The following is a 24,898-nucleotide window of genomic DNA, read 5'->3' as shown; positions in this document are numbered from 1 at the left end:
TCAGAAATCAATGTATAAGTTGAAACGTTCCACTATAATTTACAAGCAAACCTCAAATTAAAATTTATAAAATGCAAACTATCAAATGCTGCAGCTGGACAATAATTTAGACTGTATTTTGTAATTTTTCCTGTGTACATATTGATGAATACTATATAAAAAAGATTCTTTTCTCCTTCAGAGTCTTTAACTATTACCATCAAATAACAAAATAAATTCTGCTTGAATGCAAGACCAGAGCAATCCTATAAAGGCCCTTGATTATCAATCAATATGATATTAGTCAGTGAACATAAGTAACTAATTTTCCTTACCTTCAGGACAGCTATGAATGGTACAAAGTTAGCTCTTTGGAGTCCATTTTTATAGAGATCTGAAAGAAAAAATTAGTATTAGCTTTTCACTTCACCTAAATCATAATGTTAGCTTATATTTTAGCCTGGCAAAAAAAGCTTTCTACTGATGAAAAAGATAAAGAAGCAAAAGAGAAGAAAAATAACCAAAATTGATCTCTATTCTGGTACCATACAAAATTTATTACACTCTTAATAACAGAAAAAATTAACAATCACAGAAAGAATATCAAAATTCAGTCAAATTAGCTTTAAAGTATAATAAAGGGCTTCGCTGGTGGCACAGTGGTTGAGAGTCCGCCTGCCAATACAGGGGACACGGGTTCGTGCCCCGGTCTGGGAAGATCCCACATGCCACGGAGCGGCTGGGCCCGTGAGCCATGGCCGCTGAGCCTGTGCGTCCAGAGCCTGTGCTCCGCAACGGGAGAGGCCACAACAGTGAGAGGCCCACGTACCACAAAAAAAAAAAAAAAAAACTATAATAAAAAGCAAGAAAAGAATTTGGAAGATATCACGAATGATCCTAAATCAAAAATTCAACATAAAAAGAAGATTTAAAAGTATTTAATATTTGAACATACAGATTCTACTGGGAAACAAATTATAGTTTCCTTTTCTCATCTATAATAAAAGTTCTCAGTACAGAATACTGTGTAACACAGTTTGCTGTTTAAGAAAACACATCAACAGACAGAACTGTGCATGCATTTATATCAAGTTGATATGTTTCCATTAAAGTAAATAATATTAAAGCCACTTTCCAAGAAACTACCTAAAAATTAAAATTTCATTCTTAATAGACTGTGAAGTTAATGTAATTATATATCATAAACAGGTAGTTTTTGTTGCCTTATAATAGTGTTTTTTTATATATGTATATGTGCCATGGTGTATGTATATTCATACGCATATACACACACATAAACACACATATTGTTAAGAATAAATAAATGGAAAGGGGAAACAAATTTTAAGCTTTGCATACTTTTTGTTAATAATGGAGACTTGGAATATTCTTTTCAGGAGGTTGAATTTTTATTGCATATAAAACATTCCTTTTAAGGAATTCCCTGGCAGTTCAGCGGTTTAGGACTCTACGCTCTCACTGCCAAAGGCCCAGGTTCAATCCCTGGTCGGGGAACTAAGATCTCACAAGCCGTGCAGCACAGCCTAAATAAATAAAATATTCCTTTAAAAAGTCAACTCTATAAAGTAATGAGATTTAAAAAATAAAAAAGTATAAAAATGAGAACAGTAAAAAGTTTTCCAAACTATAAAAATCACAAGTTAGTTTGTGTCTCAATTTTTCTTTCTAAGTATTGCATTAAGGGATCCTTTCTATATTTCCTTGTTTAAAGAAAATTTGATAACTAAGATTTCAACTGCCACATTTACTTATGGAAATAAAATATGGTCATTAGGAAACATTTATTCTCTTTAGAAAAATATTCATCATAACATTATAGTGAAGAAAGTATTTGCATAAGCTCTTTGGTTAATTAAGGACTACAGGCTTTAAATTCAGTTACACTTAAAATTTTTATTTAGTGATATTATAAAAGGTGGGATAATGCTAGCCAGATATTATAAAAGGTAAGATAATGCTAACCAGGATCTCTTCAAAATGAGATCTTTTTTTCCTATAATCAATACCTCGAATGAGTAAAATGGGTAAAATGCAGGAAATGGGTTTAAAGTTAGGTATTTTCATAGTCTTCCCTAATTACAAAGTTGCTGGGGAAGGTGCATAAAAACATTGCTATACGATAAGAGTTGACAGCCATGATTGCCAGTAAGTGGTAAAAATCAAAAATAAAATAATTTTTTAAATACACTTGATGTTTATAGCAGCTTTATCATAATAGCTAAAATTGTATCTTTATCTGTAACAGCCAAAAACTAGAAGCAATCCAAATGTCCATCATTAGATGAATGGATAAACTGTGGCATAGCTGTAAAATGAAATACTACTCAGCAATAAAAAAGATAAACTATTCATACACACAAAAAAATAGATGAATCCCAAAATAATTATATGGGGTAAAAGAGGCAAAACCCTCCTACTCCTCAAAAAAAAAGAGTACCATACTGTGTGATTCCATATATATAAAACTGTAGGAAAAGCCAACTAATCTATAATAATCTAAAGAAATCAGTTGCCTGGGAAAGGGAGGGATTGGGACAGGGATGGCAGGGAGAGATGAAAAAGGGGAGGAGGAAATTTGGGGTGTGATGGAAATGTTAATTATATTGTTGGGGTGGTGATTTCACAGATGTATACGTATGTCAGTATTTTAAAAATTGTATCCTTTAAATATGTGCTATTTATTGTATGTCAATTATGCCTCAATAAGCTCTTTGAAAATTTATTAGAGAAACATACACAACACTAGTGAATGTCAAAAAACGAAATGTTACAGAATTAAAACTAAAATATTACAGTAATGAAAGTTTATGTTAAGGTAACATTTTGGTCTTACTCACAGAATATCTTTTTTATGGACACATAAGGCAGGCCCTGACATGTAATTTAACAGGCATGAACCGTTCAGTAGGTTAATGACAATGAGAAATGTAAAGGCCCACTTGTAATATTCTTGATTAAAAGATTTCCACTCAGCAAAATTAAAGTAGAATAACAATGCCTTTAAGTCTTTGAGATTTAATTTTTAAAGGGTTAACTTAAAAATAAAAATCAGTCTTTACAAGGATATATAATTCAAACTTTATGCTCTGGGAAGTATTTTCTGAACAAAATTCTAAACAGAATTCATTTGGTTGGAAAACCTTTAGGTTTTTACAGGACACTTAAGTGAAAAAGGACTGTACTCATTAAATTGAAGAGTTTTTTGCAATTCAAATATTATGCAAATTTCAATACAATAGATCCATCTCCTGAAATGTTATTTAGCTACCAAAATTTTTAATATTAGTTGTTTAATATTATTTTTCTTAGACATGAAGATTTTATACTACATTTATATCAACATTTGTCATTATTTACTAAATATTATTTTAAAATTCAACAGAAGTTCTTGCCTATCATTTTTTACTGATCTCTAAACAGAGCTAAATTAGCACTTGGCCATATAAGACAGTACTGGAATTATGGGACATTCTTTTTTTTATAAATTTATTTTATTTTTTATTCATTTATTTTTGGCTGTGTTGGGTCTTCGTTGCCGTGGCGGGCTTTCTCTAGTTGCGGCGAGCGGGGGCTACTCTCTGTTGCAGTGCACAGGCTTCTCATTGCAGTGGCTTCTCTTGTTGCGTGCAGAGCACAGGCTCTAGGCGCGCAGGCTTCAGTAGTTGTGGAGCACAGGCTTCAGTAGTTGTGGCTCGCAGGCTCTAGAGCGCAGGCTCAGTAGTTGTGGTGCACGGGCTTAGTTGCTCCGTGGCATGTGGAATCTTCCCGGACCAGGGATCGGACCCACGTCCCCTGCATTGGCAGGCAGATTCTTAACCACTGCGCCACCAGGGAAGTCCCAGGACGTTCATTTTTTGAGAATGGTATAAGGACCTCTACATTCTCCACAATGAATAAGTGTAATAAGACTTACAGATGAAGTGCATGCAAAGAGGATTTATAAAGTAATTACAAGGATCTACATAAATACTTTGGAGATGCACATGGATATGCAGATCTTTTCCTTAAAAACCCAGTGTCAAAACGACCAGGATGTCCACTTAGTTATATAAGTACGTATGGATTTAGAGTAAGAAACTTTTAAGATAGGAAATTAAAAGGAGTTTTCCTATAAATTAACACAAAATAATTATATGGCTCTATGGAACCAATCTGATTTACCTTTCCAGGAGACTCTTATTTTAGTACAGATTAAAAGAAAATGGCGCCTTTAGGCCACGTAAGCAGGAAGAGCTACTTAGCTTCTTTTTAAAAATCTAACTGGAGTTCAAACAGTATTTTACTAGATGTATAGATAATACAGCTAATTAAATGTTCCCATTTGATGGTATATTACAATTTTATATTCAATTCAACATACATTCATGAATTCCTATTATTTGTCTGCACTGAAATGAGTGCTGAAGACAAAAGATAAATAAAAGGAGGAACTAGCATTTAGAGAACACCTACTAGGAGCCAGGCAATTTGCTAGACACTGTACACAAATTACAATAACGCTGCATAGTAAATATTTCTACCTCTATTTTACAGATAAAGAAACTGATACTCAAAGTTTTAAAAATAATTTGCTGAATTCCCAGCCAGTAATTGGTATATGTAGAATTTTTGAGGAAGATCTTTTTTTTTTTTTGCGGTACGTGGGCCTCTCACTGTTGTGGCCTCTCCCGTTGCGGAGCACAGGCTCTGGACCGCAGGCTCAGCAGCCACGGCTCACGCGCCTAGCCGCTCTGCGGCATGTGGGATCTTCCCAGACCGGGGCACGAACCCGTGTCCCCTGCATCGGCAGGTGGACTCTCAACCACTGCACCACCAGGGAAGCCCGAGGAAGGTCTTTAATGAAGCTAAAACTCATAGGCTTTTTCAGAACCATGTTGTGACCAGCTAGACTTGTCACAGCTGACAGACACAACCAGATCATAGCCATGATACAAGGTAAAAAGTGATATAAGGTATAAACATAATATACAGAACAAGAACTACTCATTTTACCTGGGTTCAAAGGCAGCTTTGCAGGTAACAATGGGACTAGAGCACCTTGGAAAAATAAGCGGGGTGCCACCAAGCAGAGAAGAAGGAAGCGTATCCTAGGCAAAAGAGTCAGCACAAGCTCATGACTTTACCTCTACCTTCTTTTCTAATACTATACAAACTATTGCTCAAATCCCACATTTTCTAACAAGCCTTCCTTGAATCCACTATCGTGGACAGACTTTTAGAGTGGCCTTCCATAATCCCAGACCTGGTCATCATAGCTTTATATGAACACTGGACGCCAGAAAAAAGGGACAGTTATTCCTAAGAACAGAAAACAAATGCACTTAAGTGTCTGGGGAAGTTTATAGCACTCTGCACAAGGAGGGGGAACCCAAAGAGAGCCTGGAAGTCTCCCCAGCTGAGGAGATAGGTGAGAGTCCAGGGAGGAAAAAGCAGCTAGAGTTCACAGAGCAGCGTACCAGAGAAAAGACAGCTGCCCAGTGAAAAAGCTCTAAAGATCTGCTGAGGGTCCCAGTTAAATCCCCAGCGGAGTACTGATCAGCATATGTGTGTGAGGAAATGACCTGAAGCCAGGAGAAGAATCTTCTGAAAGTACTCAAGGAAAGCATCACTGGGGCTCACACATGGCTGGGAAGAGTGCCTGTCTCCACCAGACAGACTGGAAAACCTCTAAATTTATAGGGTATTGAGCAGAATACTGAAAAGGGATTTATCTCAGTAGTAAGAAAAATTAGTCCTAGACTAAATGTGCTCTAGTCCTGCCATACAAAACTTAAAAGCAATACCCAAAAGAATCAAACTGTTTGTAAGAAAGAAAATAAAGCTCAAGAATATTTATAGGGATATAAAAATATCCAATACCCAACACAGTAAAATTCATATTGCCTAACATCTAATAAAAAATTACCAAGCATGCAGCGAAACAGGAAAATATGACCCAGAACAAGGAGAAAAATCAATCGACAGAAATAGACCTAGGAATGACATAGGTGATAAATTTAGAAGACAAGAACATTAAAACAGTTATTGCTGTATTCCATGTGTTCAAGCAGCTGGAAGAGCAAGCATATCAAACAAAGACATGGGAAATATAAAAAGACCCAAGAAGAACTTTTTGAGATGCAAACTTACAATATGTGAGACAAAAAAAATATGCTGGATGGGAATGATAGCAGATTAGACACTGCAGAAGAAAATATTAGTGAACTTTAAATCATAGCAATAGAAACTAGCCAAAAATGAAGCACAGAGAGAAAAAAAACTAAGAAAAAATGCACAGAAAATAAGTGAGCTCTGGGACAACTTTATGCAACCCAATATATGTGGAATTGCAGTACCCGAAGGGGAGAAGAAGAGGGGATAGAAAAAATATTTGAAGAAATAATGGCCAAATTATTTCCAAACTTGTTGAAAACTATAAACCCATAGATCTAAGTTGCTCATTAAAGCCCAAGCACAAGAAACATGAATAAAACTACATCAAGGCATATTATAATCAAACTGCTTATGATTGGTGATCAAAGGAGGAAAAAAAAAAACTCTTAAAAGCAGCCAGAGGCAAAAATATATATTACATACAGAGGAATAAGGATAAGAACGGTAGCAACTTCTCACTGGCAACAACGCAAGCCAGAACATGGTAGAGCAACATCTTTAAAGGTCAAAAAGAGAAAAAACAAAATTGTCCACATAGAATTCTATCCTGAGCAAAAATATCTTTTCAAATACAGACTTTTTGTGACATACAAAAGCTGAAAGAATTCATCACCAGAACACCAGAACTATAAGAAATCTTTAAAGGAAGTCCTTAGGCAGAAAAATAATATTGGATGGAACCCTGGAATACATAAATGAGTAAAGAGCACCAGAAATGGTAACTGTGGGTTAATATGAGCCTTTTTTATTATTATTATTATCATCTAAATTCTTTTAAAAGATAATTATTTAAAGCAAAAATAATAATATATTGTGGGATTTATAACGTATGTGGAAATAAAATGTATGAAAACAATAGCATAAAGACTAGGAGGAGAGAAATGGGTGTATACTGTGGAAAGTTCTTAGACTATACCTGAAGCAGTCTAGTATCACTTGAAGGTAGACTGTGATAAGTTAAAGATATATACTAAAATCTCCAAAGCAAACCATAAAACCTTAGATAAAACTTCATAAAAATGAAACTACAGAGTATATATTCTTTTGTACAAGTCTTCTTTAACTCAGCCTAATGTTTCTGAAATTCATCCATGTTATTATGTGCTCATTCCTATTCATTGCCAAGTACCAATACTGTGTTTAGTGACACACAAATTTAAAAATCTGAAGGAAAAATTAGGGTGATCTACACATTTATTGCTGTTGATGTTAATTTTCCACGTGTATCCTTGGCTAACATTTTCAATGAAAACTGCTTTAGAGGTAGCAGGAAGATGAAATCCTCTCCATCAATCCCATGAACAGTCCTATAAATTGAATCCATTTTTGACTCAGATAATAATTGTCAGCCTCCACTTTAGATATCCTGTGCCATTTTAAATGGTGCAAATCCTTTATAACAGCGATAATGGGGATCCAGGGAAATTACAGGCTCCACGACGCTTTTTTTTTTTAAGAACCATGAAAGAGAAACTTGATAAAATGTTACATAAAACCTTCACTGCAAAAATACTACCTTATGTATTTATTTTCAGTAAAGTCAAACACCAATGAAGTAGTTTTTCACACCAGAGTTTCTTTTTATAACAGAATTCAATGAACAGAAATATCATGACTGGAGAAAACAGACCTTGGGTATTTTGGGGAATCCCCTGTGCACAAAGAAGACTCAAAACCAGCCAGGCAAAAAGTAGTGGCAGAGATTCGAAGTCCCCTGTTAACTTTTAGAACCAACTATTTCATTATCAAATGTGAGAGGCTGAGGTTCAGCCAACAACAGCTTTTTTTCACTTTGACTCTAAAGGTTGTCTTTGGAGTCAGAAGCCCTTACTACCAAATGGGGGTCGGGGGGTCGGTGGGTTGGTGTGAGTGAATGGAATTCTTTGAGAAACTTCTTAAGAGTCCTTTAAGTTCACTGTGGTTTTTGCACTGATCTCTACAAAAATTGTATGGCTGAGTCAGTGCAATCCTTAGCATCTCTCTCCATGACTCACCTTTTGCAATAATATCACACTTATTTCCTGCCACATCAACTACAAAATTAGAAGGGACTTGCTGTCAAAGATCTTTTAATTCGTTCCTTAATGTTGAAAATACCTCTCCTTTTTGGCATCATAAATCATTATAAATGAACATCGGTGGTAAAGCAGAAAATCATTCTTGTGTAGCTGTATCAGGTTAGGAATTTATGTCACTCATTTTGGTGCTAGACAAAAGATGCCTTGTTGTTGAACTGATCTTAGGCTCAAAACTGTTTTCCACAAATCACCACACAATACTTGATTTACCCACAACTGTAATCCCTAGTGGACAAACTCCAGCACCAAGGCCCGGGAGTCAGGGGCGCAGGACCCCTGCTGCCATGAACTGAGGACAGAGAGGCAGAGCCCAGCACAAGCATCCTCTGGTGGGGCCAAAGGGACTGGCAGGGCCTGCCTCAGTCAATTTAATCTGACGTTAATAAGCCCACACACATCAGGCTTCGTATTATTACTGTTTGTAGAATATACCTCTTTGCATGCATTTACTTTCAATCTATATTTATATTTAAAGTATATCTCTTGATATTTTTTAATCCATCCTGATAACCTCTACCTTTTACTGGAATGTTTAGTTCATTTAACATTTAGGTCTATGATTTTTTAAAAATATTTATTTATTTAGGCTGTACCAGGACTTAGCTGTGGCATGCAGGATCTTCGTTGCCGCGTGCGGGATCTTTAGTTGCGGCATGCATGCAGGATCTAGTTCCCCGACCAGGGGACCGAACCCAGGCCCCCTGCACTGGGAGCATTACCCACTGGACCACCAGGGAAGTCCCTAGGTCTATGATTTTATTATTTGTTTTCTTTTTGTTTCCTCTACATTTTCTTCCTCTGTTCACCTTTTCTTGCCCTTTTTCAATTATTTGAATATATTTTAAAATTCCTTTTTGTCAACTGGTTTTTATTTTATTTCTGTTGTTCTAGGGGTTACAATATATACAGGCATACCTCATTTTACTGTGCTTTGCTTTATTGATCTTTGCTGATACTGCATTTTTCCAAATTGAAGGTTTGTGGTAACCATGTGTCATGCAAGTCTATCAGCACCATTTTTCCAACATAATTTGCTCACTTCATGTCTCTGTCATATCTTGGTAATTCTTGCAATATTTCAAACTTTTCCATTATTATTGTATTTATTTTGGTGATCTACAACCAGTGATCTCTGATGTTATTGAAAGCAGCTCTTTTGCCCCTTTCCTCTCTGTCCATTTCTGTTCCCCTCTAACCTTAAAAGAACCTAATTATAGGAATGAGATCATTAAGCAATTGAAACTAACTCCCGACTTATGCTCTCTTGAATATACACCGTACCTTGTCTAACCTGATTATTTTCCTAGATAAAAAGTAAGAATTAAGCAGTTAAAAAATTACTAGCTCTCTACACCCAACAGCCTCCTTAGCAATCCTGCAGGCAGATCACACAGGCAAGATAACATCTGAAGAGACAGCCAGTCTGCACTCAATGGAGAATGATGCAAAACCAAACCTCCTGCCTTGATGATTCACTGAGATTCTTCGCCTCCATTTTTCCCTTTAAAAACTGTCATGGTTGAGGAGAATCTTTGGAGTTGGTCTCTGGACACAAGTCCACCTTCTTTGCAGATTGCCAGCTTTTCTGATTAAAGCACCTTTCTTTTCTACTGACGCTTGCCTCTCAAATTAGTGGCTTATGAATGGCAAGCAGCCAAACCTGGGTTCGGTTACATTACTATTGCAAAAAGATTACAACTCATTGAAGACTCAGATGATGGTTTGCATTTTCTAGCAATAAAGTATTTTTTACTTAAGGTGTGTAGGTTGCTTTTTTAGACATAATGCTATTGCACACTTTACAGACTACAGTGTAAACATAATGTTTAAATGCACTAGGAAACCAAAAAATTTGTGTCACTCACTTTATTGCAATATTCACTGTATTGCAGTGGTCTGGATGTCTCCACAGTATCTTAAAGGTATGCCTGTATCCTTAACTTTTCACACTCTACTTAGAATTAGTATCATACCATTTCACACAAAAAAATGTGGAAACCTTCCATCCATATAAGTCCATCTAAACACCTCCCTTTATGCCATAGGTGTCGTATGGATCACATCTACATACATTATAAACCCCACAAGACAATGTTATAATTTCTCATAAAATGATCATTTCTATTTTTAAGAAATTAAGAAGAAAAACTAGTTACTGATATTTACTCTAATATTTACCATTTCTGATGTTCTTCATTTCTTCTTGAGGATCCAAGTGTCTTTAATATTTCCTTTCTACCTGGAGAACTTCTTTTAGAATATCTTGTAGTGCATATCTTATGCTGATGAATTTGTTTAGTTTTCTTTCATATCAGAATGTCTTTATTTTGCCTTTATTCTTGAAGGAAATTTCTATTTGATATAAAATTCTAGGTTGACAATTTCTTCCCCAGCATTTTAAAGATGTTGTTCTACTGTCTCTGACCTCCATAGTTTCTAATGGAAGTCATCAAAAGCTAATCATTGTTCCCCTGTATTTAATGTCATTTTTCTCTGGCTGCCTTCTAGATTTCTTCTTTACCTTAGGTTTTTAGCAGTTTGACTACAATGTGCCTAAGCAGTGTTTTCTTGTATTTATTCTGCTTGCATTTAACTGAGCTTCTTGAATCTGTAACTTTATATCTTCACCCCAGATTGGGAAATTTTCAGTCATTATTTCTTCAAAAGATTTTCTGCCCATTATCTCTCCTTGCCTTCTGGGATTCCAATTAGAAATAGGTTAGAAAGCTTGTTATAGCTCTACAAATTCTGAAGTCTCTGTTTCTTTACTTCTATCATTTTCTAATCTTCACCTTGGATAATTTCAAGTTCTCTGGCTCTTTGCTCTGTTATCTCCATTCTGCTATGAAGTTCTTTAAGTTAATTTTTTTATTTAAGATACTGTCTTTTTTAGTTCTAGAATTTAAATTTTGTACATTTTTTATGGTTTCTATTTCTCTGCCGATATTCCTTATCCTTTCATTCATTATGAACATATTTTCTTTACCTCATTTCCCCCAAAGTTATAGTTATAGTTCTTGTTTTAAAGCCCTTGTCTGCTAATTCCAACAGCTGGGTCATATTGGGGTTGCTATCTGTTGATGGTTTTTTTCTCTTGAGAATAGGTCAATATTTCCTCATTCATCACTTTGAGATGGTATCCTGGACCTTATGGATTTTGTTTCTGAAGAGTGTTGATATTTTTGTTTTAGCAGGAAATTACCTTGGTTGGACTCAAACTATAAACTTGAATCTCAGTTCAGTACCCTATCATTAAGAAGCTTGTGGTTTGCTCTGCACATGTATGGTTCAGAGGCCAGTCAGAGATTTGGGCAGAATTTATACACAGAACTTGAGAACTTGGGGCTATACCAATCTAGTTCTCAGTGGGATTCGTTTTTCATTTTCCAGCAGTAATGTTTGCCCTAAACTCTGCCATCTGGTTCTTCTGGCCAGAAAGACTGTGAGTTTTCTATCAGAATTTTAGTCATCCAATGCAGCAATAACTTTACCTGTCCTAAAGCTGATAGCTATTTTTTAAAAAGAAAAACAAATTAAGAAAACAGGAAATTCTCTCCATTTTGGACCCTCTTCCAAGTTTTGTCTCCCCTCTATAATCTTTCTGACTTTTTATCACTCTCTAGGACCTTCAGATAGTTGTGCTACATATTTTGTTCAGAATGTATTATTGTTGTCTGCAAGAAGGTCAACTGACTAGGAGCCTACTCAGCCACATCAGAAGTTTTAGTTTTTAATAGAGGAATGTAACCTGTTTATATTTCCTGTCATTGACAAGGAATGCCTGATTTTGTTTCATGTTTTTTATTTATTTATTTATTTATTGCTGTTTCTTCTGCTTTCTAGCTTTTGCTCTAAGAAATATTTTTACTTTGATCCCTCGTCTTTTCTAGTAATTTGAAAAGTAGAAGGTGTATCTTAAATTCTAAAATACTTGACTGTATATTACCCTAGTTATCAGTGCCACAAATAATGACACTGTCACTCAGGATCTGTAAACCCTCTCTCCAAGGGGAACAAAATTTACAAATATATAAGCAAGCAGTAACTACAAATATTCACTTATACTCAATTCATTGTTATGATCAATTTTCTTATTTCAACCACTTCTTTTTAATAAGTTCACATTTTAAGACCTCTTTCCTCCAGAGGACTTATTTAATTTTTTAAAAATCATTTCATTCTTGGGCTTCCCTGATGGTGCAGTGGCTAAGAATCCACCTGACAATGCAGGGTACACGGGTTTGAGCCCTGGTCCAGAAAGATCCCGCATGGTGTGGAGCAACTAAGCCCATGCGCCACAAGTACCGAGCCTGAACTTTAGAGACCGCAAGCCACAACTACTGAGCCCGCGTGCCACAACTACTAAAGCCCGCGCGCCTAGAGCCCGTGCTCCACAACAAGAGAAGCCACACAATGAGAAGCCTGTGCACCGCAACGAAGAGTAGCCCCTGCTCGTCACAACTAGAGAAATCCCACAAGGAGCAACGAAAACCCAATGCAGCCAAAAATAAAATAACTTTTCAAAAAAATCATTTCATTCTTTATTCTCTTTCTACACATTGGCAGAGCTTCTTAAGTTGCTTCTCTTATCACTAATTTCATTTTCTATAGTTTTAATTCTACACTTCAGTGCTTCAAATGCTGATTTTAATTAATTTAAACCCCTTTATTTCATGTAGCTTTTTTAGCTTTTTTTAATTACATCTGATTTCTCAGTAAAAAGGTTTTCAACTAATCTGTTTGTCTTCTCTCAGCTTAGATCTTCTATATCACAGAGTCTATGTTTTCCTGATTTTTAAAGAACACAAAACAGAAATCTTCTAATGCTTACTTACTTCTCTTTCCTACTTATCGTTCCCATATTAGGGTATTTTCTATTCACATAACCTTGAAAAAGGAGTGGTATGACTAATCTTGGAGAACCCCTCTAATCAAGATATGTGGTGATCCCCTTCCCTATCCACCTAGTTCTTATACTGTCTGTAATGTAGTTCAATGTTAAAAAGTGATAATTGACATCCTTGCCTTGTTCATTCTTGCAGTAGATATACCACAGTGTCCCCAATAAGCATACTTCTGACTTCTGAACTGATATACATATATTTGGTTTCATATTAAGAAACTTTCCATCTATCTACATGTTATGGAGTGATTCTATCAAGATGTTGGATTTTGCCAAATGTTCTTTCAAGCTTTTATGGCAACATCAATAGATTTTTTTTCTTCCTAAAAATATTAATATGACCAATTACGTTAGTGTGGGTGTGTGTGTGTGTGCATGTACCAATTTTCTAGTGATATCCAGTCTTTTATTTACTATGGATACATTGGCTTGAGTTAGAATCACACAGTGTCGTTGCCTAATAATATAAGGCAGACTTATTCTTGGACATTCTAATGCTATCTATAGCATTTTCATTATAATAAATAGCAAATTAAAAACTAGAAAGTCCACAATGCACTCTTCAGTCAATATGGGACTTTTTGCCCTTAGCACTTTGTGTTTTACTGTCAAAGAAGCATAGTCATTTCAAGTTACATATTCTTTTTCCCCATAAAAATATATTCTTATTTTTGATTGAATAAGTCCTTAAGTTTAATTATTAATTTCAATTTAATTAAGTTAATCTACCAGTCTATTATTAATCTGTTCTTAGGGCCTCCATGCACTTAAATCTATAATATTGCTTTTCCCTACTAGAATATCATGAAATTAACAATTTTTTTCAGAACCTAAAAAGTGAGTGGCATATATATGATATTTTAATTGTGGATTTTTGCTTCTGGCTCTTCTAATGACCTGACAATATAATCTTTGAAAAGTAAAAATATGTCTATTTGTACATGAGCCATATGAAAGTATTTACCTAAATGACAAAAATGCTAAATAAATCATTTACTTGAGATTTTATAAAAATACAAAATTGAATATAAACTATCTCTAGATATAGTTTATCTAAAAATTTCCCAGCAATTTCCTACTCCTCTTTGCTTCAAGTTTAAGAATCTTAATCAGATTACCCTAGAAAATATAAAATAGCACTACAAGTGTTGTGTTACAAATGTTTAAAATACACTAATAATATTTTGAGCTTGCCAGAAAGTAGGAAAATCCCTGCAGATCAGTAAACAAACAGGAAGCTAAAAGCTAAAGTTGTCATTATGAACTGACACTGGTTTGAGATTTTAACAACTACATGGTGTACAGGATGAGGCCTTGGACCCAAGGAAGGCAGGACTTAGAAGTGAGGACTAGAAAAAAACAGTGACATAAAGGCAGTCACTGGTACCTTATTCCCTTCACCCCCTCAAGTATTGCTTCCCTTTCTTTTCTTCTACCGGACTTTCCCAGACCACTTTCCTCCATAGCTATTTTCTCTGCTAAGTTCCTAAATTCTGGTGTTGCTTTTACCTCGTTATCAATTGTTTTCTATTAAAATTATTAATTATTTATTAAATGTTTCTGATCATTTTCTATTAAAATTAATAACTTATTTGTCTATAAATTGACAATTAAGTTATTAACTGAGAAAAGATGAGTGTTTGATTGTAATCTCCACCAACAATAACCCCTATTCTTGTCCAGGAAATTGATGCATTATAACTAGAAATGGAAGGAATGAGATGAATAATGTGGAAGAAAATTAAACACAGCAGCTAAAGAGTTAACAGAGGGGAAGAAAATACTGTTCTTGTCCACTGGGCAACATGATCTGGACTTCTAACCTCCAGATTATTCTGTCTTTATTGAATGAAGGCACCACTACCCACCCACTTGTACAGGCCAGAAATTTAGAAATTGTCCTTTCCCTTTTCCTCAGTATCCAACCTATGACAAGGTGCTATCCATTTTACTTCTTAACTATCTTTCAAATCTATCCTCTCTATATACTATATGAGGTTTTCTCAACCTCAGAACTATTAATATTTTGGGCTAAATAGTTCTTTGTTGTGAGAAGTATCCCTATACACTATAGGATGTTTTGGCAGAATTCTTGGCTTCTACCTACTAGATGCCAGTAGCAGCACCAAACCCCCCATCCTGTCCAGTGACAACCAAAGATGTCTCGAACATTGCCAAATATCCCTTGGTTTGCAAAACAGCCCCCCAGTTGAGAATTACTGCCTTATACCAAGTTATTATCATTTCTTGCCCAGTATACTGCAATAGCTTCCTAGTGTGTCTCCCTGAATCCACCATATCACTGCATCCCATCCTGTAACTCATTCTCCATACGATAACCAGAGTGATATTCCAAATCCAATCTTATCAGTCCCTGCTTAAAGCACTACAGTGGCTCCCCATTTCTCTTAGAATAAAATCCAAAATCCTTACTACTGCTTTATAAGGTCCTAGCTCTCACTTCTCCAGATTCATCTTGTACCTCACTGTATCCTACTTCCCCTACTTCACTGCACTCTAGCCACACTGGCTACCTTTCAGTTCCTCAAATGGGTCGTTCTCTCTCCAACCATTGGGCTTTGCCTCAACCCTCTGCCAGGAAGGTTCTTCTCCCACCTCTCATAACACTCTTAGAATAAGTAGATGCTATTTTTAAAATAATAATAACTATCTGGGGGCTGTGGATTAAAAGATGTAACCTAAAGAAAAAGTTGAATGCATTCTGATGGCTGGAAAAGAGGACACACTGTATCTGGGACAGAGTAGACAAAGATTAGTGATGACCAACAAGGAGAAAAGATAGAGGACAATGTGTCAAAAGAGTCACAAAACCTACTTTCTAGACCCTGTTCTATCACTCACTAACCATGTGATTTGTTTTTAATCTACATACAGGAAAATTAACTTTTTTGTTGTCCAGTTCTATGAGTTTAAACATGTAACCACCAGTACAATCGGGACACAAAACAGTTACAAAACCCCCAAAATTCTCTGGTGCTGGCCCTTCGTAGTCAAACACCTCCCCACACCAGCCCTTGGCAACAACTGACCCATTCTTTGTCCTACACTTTTTCCTTTTCCTGAGATTCATACTCAATCTGAGTCTTGTTTCTTCAGTCATGAAATTATATACACACACACACACACATACGCACATACACACACACACACACACACACCACGAGGAGATGGTATATATACATACCATCTTCTTTATATTAAAATATTAAGCTACTTATGATGATTGTCTGCCATGGCTAAAAAACCTGGTGTATGTTAAGCATCCTGTCCAGGTTCATATTTAGAAAAGGCTTTCTTTGAATTTGTGGTTAATGCCCAATTTTTGGAATTCTGCATCTTAGACTTTCAGTCTTCTCCAGAAGGATGGCTCCATCTCGGATTTCTCTGTGCTACCTTGGTAGGCCTGTAACTTTGCTTAGTCCTACAAAGCTATGAGCTCCAGAATGTTCCTAACCTCTCCTGTGGTTGTCCTTCCTCAGTGGACCACACTGCAGTAGCTAGAGCAGCTGACTGCAATTTTCTTTTCAGCAGTATTTGCTGGGGGGGGGAAGGGGAGGGGCATTCCAAGCTTGTTCTAGCACTTTGCTCTTTATGAACATAGCTTATCATTGAATGTCTAAAGGTAATACTGAAGATACTGTTAAGTCAACAGTCAACTGAAGGAGTCAAGCCTCACATCCCCATCGATGATCTAATATGAAAAACTCACTGTCTTGTCTTAGAGTTTTTACACTAATAAATCACAAGAATGCTATATATAACATTATAAGGATTTTAATAAATGCATCTGACAAAACCATTCATAATTCTCTTAATAGTGTAACAGATTAGGTATAAGTGTAATTGTTTGAATAACTAGGTCTTAAGGTATTGATTAACTAATTAATGTCTCCCTAAAATAAGGCCTCTAATGGTATACTACAGGAGTCTAAACTTGGCCCTACCCTATTTACATATTTTAGTTAATGAATGGCTAAAGACACAGAAGCACGATTACTAAGTTTATAAATGTCATAGCTAGTAGGGGTAGTTAAAAAAAATTTATTAGAATCATACTTCAAAAAATATCAACATAAATCAATAATATGGAACAATGTAGACAAACTAATATGCTGAAATGTAATAGGAAGAAAAAAGAGATCAACTACAAAAATATAGAAAGAGAGAGACCTAGTTTGACAACAGCTCACATAGTAATATCTGGGCATATTAGTAGATTACAAATTCATTATAAGTCATTAATGTGACATGACTTAATTTAAAAAGTAAAAACACACTATTACATTGCTCTTTTCAGGTTCAGTTATAAACTCCATGTTACCAATTCCAGTGGTCAGTTCTCAACCTCATTTTTCACCTCCTAGCAGCATTTAACAAAGGTGATCATCCATCGTTTTTGTACCACTTTCCTTTTCCTTGCTTGACATTCTCTTGGCTCTCCTCCTACTCTCTGGCTGCTCTTACCAGCTTCCTTTAGGACTGATGACTCCCAAATTTATAACTCCAGTCCAAACCTTTCCACTGAAATCCAAACTCTTAAATGCATTATCAGCCTCATAATCGTAGAAACCCTACTTCCCTACCCAAATTAGCTTTTCCTATAGTCTTCCCCATCTCAGTAAACAGCAATTTTATCCTTCCAATTGCTCAGGCCAAAATCTTTGAGTCTTTCTTGATGTTTTTTATTTCCATACCCTATATTCATTCCATCAGTAAATCCTTTTGACTCTGTCTACAAAATCTGACCACTCCTACCACCTGCACTGCTCCATCATGTCCCCTTGGGATTGTTACAGTCATCTCCTAAATGGTCTCCCTACTTCCAACCTTGAAACCTCATCCCCACAATCTATTCTCAGTACTGCAGCCAGAGAGATCCTTTGAGAACACACATTTATTCAACATTCATTCTAAGACTATTTACTGAGATCCATCCATGTGCAAGGCACTGTTTTAGGTACTTAAAATATGTATACCTGTGAACAGAAGAGATAAAAGTTGCTGCCCTCCTGAAGCTTTTGCATCCTGGCAGAGGACAGATAATAAACTATATATAGTAAATAAGTAAACTACATGGTGGCTCCATAAGTGCTATGTGAAAAAAATAGAGCAGGTAAAAAGAAGTGGTGCCAGGAAAAACGAGCATGGTTGTAGATTTAAATGGGAGATGAGTCTAGGTTTCATTGGCAAAGTAACCTTTGAGCAAAGACCTGAAAGAGGTAAGAACTTAGCCATGCAGGTATCTGGCAGAATAGCATTCCAGTCAGATGTTAATACTAAGAATGCATAAAATATTATTTTTGGTTCTTTCAGCCTTCAACTGACCACATGATGGGCTGAAAGACACAAAATTTAAACTTGTTTTTATCTATATATTATTGTATTTTAATTTTTAATAATGTCCTAATAAGCCACAAGTGCTTTTTCAGAAATGATAAATGAAGTATCAGAAACCACTTATGCAGGAAAGCTTTAAGTCTTTTTCCAAGATTCAATTAGGAACTTTTTCTTTCATTTCATTGAGTTTCTTTTATGGCCCATAAAATGCAGTTAGAGAGACCTGTATTTTTTTGATATGCACAGATGGCATATCTAATGCTCAGGGAAAAACTGCAAGTGCATCAAACACGGGAGATCACGTGGATTTAGGAAAGATTTTTCAAATATTATACAAATACTGACTGATTTTTCAGATTAAGTTAGTTATAAAACTTAGGATAAAGCAAAGTAATCAGATTTATTAACACAATAAAATGAGTCCAAAATTGTGAATTTTTAAAAGCTTGTTCGTTTATACCTAATTGGATAAGACACTACAGCACAGTGTTTGTTTTTACCTTCCGGTGGCCTGTTGGATGTTGCCACAACGACGACCCCATTTTTGAACAGATTTTCAAAAAGCTGTTTCAGAATCATGGCATCAGCAATGTCAGTGACCTATGGACAGCAATACATTTGTTTTATTTTAAGTTCACTTCTGCTCTAACAAATTTGCTAATGGCTCATCCTTTTTTTTTTAAAAAAAAAAAAGTGAATTCCAAGAGAAAAATTCTAATTATCATGAAGAAAAGAGTAGATAATTAAAAGCATGAAAGCCTGCAGTCTTTAAACTTGACTCTTCTTTTTTGCAAGCCTACATTTCTATCCAAATTATCAACTGATTCTATGTTAACTTATTTTATAGAACTACAGGTGGAAAGCACAGATAATTGTCCTAAACATCTAGGAAGTCTAACTAATTAGAACTAACATGACCAACTCCCCCCTCCTACTCCCATCACAGCCTCCCTCCCCAAATAAAGAAGAGAGAGAAAAAAAGAAAAAAAAAAAAAATACACAGGCTATTTGAGATTTCTAATACCTTTCTGGCAAAGGTCCCTGAAAAGGTGACTTTAAATGGTCGTGGGACTTTAGAAATAAGGACAAGTAGCCAGTGAGACATAATCAGCTGCTGTTGAAAATAGAATGATATGACATAGATACTATTGTGCAATTGTTGCACAAAACAATTCAACAGATGGCCCATCACAAAAATAAGCAATTTCATTGTTCTTTTTAAGTGCCTTCTATTACTGTCCATGAATAATCAAAAGGCACTGCAGTCACTTCCAGCACAGCCAGCCTCTGCTAACCTTCCCAAACACAAATATTCCTTCTACCAAAAAAAAAAAAAACCTTACAACAATGGTTAACACAGTGCTTTAAAAAAAAAAAGCTTCTGACAAAACCAGAAATGCATAATGCAGATAACACTATTTCATCTAAGTTACAGAGATACATATAACCACTGATCTTTTCTAAAATTATTTTTAAAAATCCACAATTAGCAAGTAAGCTTAATGGTAACTTTGTTTTTTTTAATCCCAAAAAATAGAGAGAGGCTCAAGAGGGAGGGGATATGGGGATATATGTATGCATATAGCTGATTCACTTTGTTGTACAGCAGAAACTAACACAACATTGTAAAGCATTTATACTCCAATAGAGATGTGAAAAAAATAATAATAAAAATTTAAAAAAGAGCTCCTGAAAAAAAAAAATCCCAAAAATTACAGAAATTAGGGAGGGTAGGAAGTTGACTTCAAAAAATAAATATATAGTGAAGATTGATGTTAATCATTGCACCTTCCCCTAAGAACATAATAACATGGGTTTTATATTCTCCCAATGTAAAAATGCTTTGATCTTCCTTTAACAGCACATTTTAGATAATCTCAATAAAACTTATTTTATATTCACAAAATATATCACACAATATATATCACATTGTTTTTTTTGTTTGTTTGTTTTTTTGCGGTACGCGGGTCTCTCACTGTTGTGGCCTCTCCCGTTGCGGAGCACAGGCCCCGGACGCGCAGGCTCAGCGGCCATGGCTCACGGGCCTAGCCGCTCCGCGGCATGTGGGATCTTCCCAGACTGGGGCATGAACCCGTGTCCCCTGCATCGGCAGGCGGACTCTCAACCACTGCGCCACCAGGGAAGCCCCACATTGTTATTTTTAAACCATGTTAAAGTACATAGAAACTAGTGGAATTCTTTCAAATTAGATCATAATACTAAAAGTTGCCAACTAAATGGTTATAACCCTATGAACAATAACAACCTGGGTGACAGAGGTCTAAATCACTTTTCTCTTTCAGCTGATATCTTACTCAAAAGTTCAATTATTTCCTTTCCACCTGAACAAAACCAAACCAAACCAGGATATGGGAATGTGCAGATCTTTTTTTTTTTTTTATTTTTGCTGTTTCAGGTTATAACTTTAAAATATTAACTAAAAACCTACTGAAGATTCCTTAAATTAAAAAGACTTCAGGAACTTACAAAGTGGTGATTAAAATGAAAAGGAAAGTGGTACTGATATTATTTAATTTGGAGCTTAGGATCACTGTCAAATTTTGCTTCCGCCAAAACACTCACAGAGAAGGCCCTTTTCAAATGCTTAAACACCAGTGGCATTTCTGATGAGAGGACAGAACAAGCTTGCAAATTTTAGAAGCAACTGCACTTTTAAATTGGATTCCCAATGCACTGACTTTTAAAAAGAATGATATCAATTAAAATCACCCAATTTTAGAGAATAAAAATGGTCATTTGACTATCTCGCTGAGGTTCTTGAAAAAAATAAAAATAGCTTTTGTGCCCTAAGGTTCAGAAAAGTGAAGGGACGTTTAGCTTATAACACTGTACAAAGGTTTAAACTGAAAGTTGAAGAAAGCAAACAATAAGGACTTGTGGGTGAATTATCATTTGTTGTTTTTGTATTACAGAATGTTTTTGCTCTAGCAGAGTAAATTAACTTGGAGAAGCTATGGCTAATTAATAAAGCAGGAGTCACTTGGTGTAGCCGGGTGCCAATGTATACTCTTTTGATCTTGTCCCTGCACTTGTTCAGCTTTGCTGGGGAACAGAAATTTTACAGTATAAGTGAACAGAAGACAATTGGCCACACATTCTTGAAGAGCGAGCTTTTTCAGCACCCAGCATTTCATTACCACCAGGAACAAAAGAGAAGGCTACAGATTACCACTAAGGGTAGTCTGCTAACACAGAGTGGAGACATTTCATTAGCATTAAAGAGAGAAGATTTTTTATGACCTAGAGTTGCTTTCCATTATGACTCACTTAAGTAAAAAAAGGGGGAAAAAAAATCTAACTGTTAATTTACATGTGTAAGTGCTTGAGTCTCAGTCATCCACTGATTGGTACACTGCCATGTAATGAGTGACAAACATAAGCATGCATTATTAGTAATTAGTATTAGCACAGAAATAAGCATCTATTTTTATTAGCAGTTTTTAATAGCTTTCCTGTTTTATAAAAAACGGTCAAAACTATTTTTTAAATGATATTGATAGCTTACAGAGGAGAATTTTGAATGATATTCTGCTCATCAGAATTCTTTTTTTGGGGGGGGCGGACATGTTAGTAAAACATCTATCCAGTGTCCCTAAAAAGAGACATGAAAATATAACATTTTAAAAAAATTTGTTCTCCTTCAGTATTATGATATCTTCAGAATCACAAATGGTTTAATAAGAAATGTTAATATTCAAAGAGAATATAATGAAGACCCTAAAGAAAACTTTATTCTTTTATTTCAGTAATTAAAACACATAAAAACATCCTATCTACAAATTTCTCAAACAAGATAAGAATACTGCATCTATCACACGTAAAACTGAAATGCTACACTTAGTAAAGATGACCAAGCTAATGAGGAATACCTTCTGCAAATGTAATCCGAATGCTACGAAAACATAATCTTAAAAATGCCCTAAATTCAAGAGAAAAGACTATATTCTTGTTTTTAAGCAGCAACAATTCCTATTCATCCCCCTAGTAAAATAAATATTATACTAATTAACATCACCTAATGGCCAATAATAACTAGTTAAAAATCAAGACCAGTAATAGGATTCAATTTGAAAAGTGAAGTGGTGATTGCAGACATACTGTTGTTAAGATTAAAGTGCCTAAAAAATTCTTTGCTAGTAAATCAGCAATGTATCGTACTAGGCTTAATAGGCTTAAGGATAATTTTTAGGTTCCATCATTAAAACATCTACTACAAGCCCACCCAGTTCTAGGTCTGTATATTTAAACACATAATAGAAGACATATAGCAAAGAGAACACATAACATAGCTTTTACTACTAGTGAATAAGAGCACTGATGATGGATTCAAACGTAGTTACCAGCTGTATGATCTTGGAAAAGTCACTTAACCTCTCTGACCCTTAATTCCCTCATTGATCCAATAAAGGCAGTAGTAACAACTACTCTGCAAAATCGTTACAATACATATGGTAAATCCTCAAGAAATGTTGATTATGACTGTTACCTATATATGTTACATATGCTAGGTTAAGTCCTTATTATTTACATATAGCTACACAGAATTTTAGCTGTAGATGGAATGATACATAGCATAGTACAGTAGCTAGGAACACAGAAAGCACTCAGTAAACAGTAGGTAATATTATTACAGAATATACTAATAGATAAAATAAAAGCTTTCTAATAAATAAATGGGCATTGAATCAAACAGTTCATAAAAGATGGATATTAACAGTAAGCAAATAGATATTAAAAAAATCAACCATAATATTACTTAAAGAAATATACATTAAAACAATGAGATCCCATTTTTCACCTATTAAATTAGACAAAAATGTGAAGATAATTTAGAATGTTGACAGGAAAAAATGCAGGTTGTTATATATAAGGGAAGTGGGACTTAGTTGGGGGACTACTTCAACAGTAGTTGAACTACTGTTGAACTAGTAGTTGAAACTACTAAGATTTATTCATTCATCTGTTCACTCATTATTATTGTTCATTAATTCATTCTCAAGCACTGTTCTAGACATTTCAGATACGTCAATTAGCAAAACAAAGATTCCTGCCTTCAAGTTTACATTCCTGTAGAGAAATAATGGTAATAAGCAATAAACACAATAAATAAGTAAATATATGTCAGAAGGCAATATATGTTATGAAAAAAAAAGGAGGGTAAGGGGAATTAGAAGAGTGGGGGGTCAATGGCAAATTGCAATTTTAAACAGGGTATAGGCCTTGTTAAGGAAGTAATTGAGCAAAGATCTGAAGAAGTAAGAGTTATCCTGATGGACATATGGGGGAGGTTATTCCATGCAGAAACTGCAAAGGCTTGGCTTGTTTGTTCTAAATTGTACAGATGTTGGGGGTCAGAGTGCTGGTACAGCAACATTCTGGGGTATCATTTTACCCTTTTGATTTTTAGAAAAGGGGGACAAGTAGAGATCTGGACTTGCAATTAATTCAGTTTTGATGTGCTAGAGGAGCTTCTCTAAGACCAGTGAAAGATAGTCCAGGATACTGAAACTAGGAAATCTAGGCTCTGCTCAGTGATCTCTCTGCCCTTAGGGGACACATTCTTGCCCTTAGATTCTCGCTTTCCCTGGCTCTTCTCCACAAGGGGTATATGCAAATATTGGTCTTTTCTTGCGTGCAGTGGTAAGGTTCAAGTTTCGTACTTCAGGGGAAACAAAACAGCAAGATTATTAACATTTTTCATTCTAGGACATTTAGGCCAACTTTGCTCAAGGGAAGAGGGTCAACACTAACATACTAGAAAGCTACACTGAAATTTGTGAGCAAATAAAAGCAATCAATTTGTTTTTCGGTCTTGTTCTGTTGTCTCTGTGCATATTTTCTTCAGCACCCTGCTGAGAAAGAAGCATTTGGTATAACACCCACTATTAACTACGGTTCCCTAATCTATGAAGAAAATAGGATTGGAAAAAGTAGGGAGCATTGAGTGAATCTGAAAGTATAGGAGATAATGTTAGAGAGGAAGCAGGGGGGTTTGAGCAAGGGTAATGACACCATCTTATATAGCATAATATATCCCACTTTCACGTTTAAGCCCTTTTAAGTTGGGTTTTCTGTTACCTGCAGGCAAAAGCATCCTAGTAGATACCTCATCTCTTTGCTTTTCTTGGGCTTTGGTTCATCAGGTAAACCTCCTTCCATTAAAGGTAACAGATTTTATATTAAGGAAGGTGAGATTTCCTCACAGTACTCCTATTTATTCTTTTCTAGATCATCAGGAAATCCTTCTTGACATAGAAGATAAGAGCAAAACATGAATTGAATAGTTCCTTTCTCATCAAGACTCTTTGCAAGAAACAGGCACAGGAGATTCAGCTAAACATAAGGGGTTTATACTTGAGACCTCAGGATGGAACAGCACTGAAAG

General features: G+C 35.5%; 1 protein-coding gene across 3 annotated transcripts in view; it reads right to left on the bottom strand.

Annotated features, from left to right (window-relative positions):
- Window positions 1-24,898, bottom strand: part of AFG1L (AFG1 like ATPase) — a 188,324-nt gene that overhangs the window by 101,005 nt on the left and 62,421 nt on the right. For all 3 annotated transcript variants that reach the window (XM_024755879.1, XM_024755884.1, XM_024755892.1), the window contains exons 6-7: window positions 18,993-19,092; window positions 315-373 (exon numbers count right to left, since the gene is read on the bottom strand). In XM_024755879.1, coding sequence (XP_024611647.1) covers window positions 315-373; window positions 18,993-19,092 — 159 coding nt within the window. The remainder of the gene's footprint in view (window positions 1-314; window positions 374-18,992; window positions 19,093-24,898) is intronic.

The sequence above is a fragment of the Neophocaena asiaeorientalis genome, unplaced genomic scaffold, assembly GCF_003031525.2.
Source record: "Neophocaena asiaeorientalis asiaeorientalis breed wild unplaced genomic scaffold, Neophocaena_asiaeorientalis_V1.1 scaffold105, whole genome shotgun sequence".
NCBI classification, from domain to species: Eukaryota; Metazoa; Chordata; class Mammalia; order Artiodactyla; family Phocoenidae; genus Neophocaena; species Neophocaena asiaeorientalis.
The sequence above is the reverse complement of the archived record's forward strand: the minus strand, read 5'-3'. Positions and strand labels throughout refer to the sequence as shown.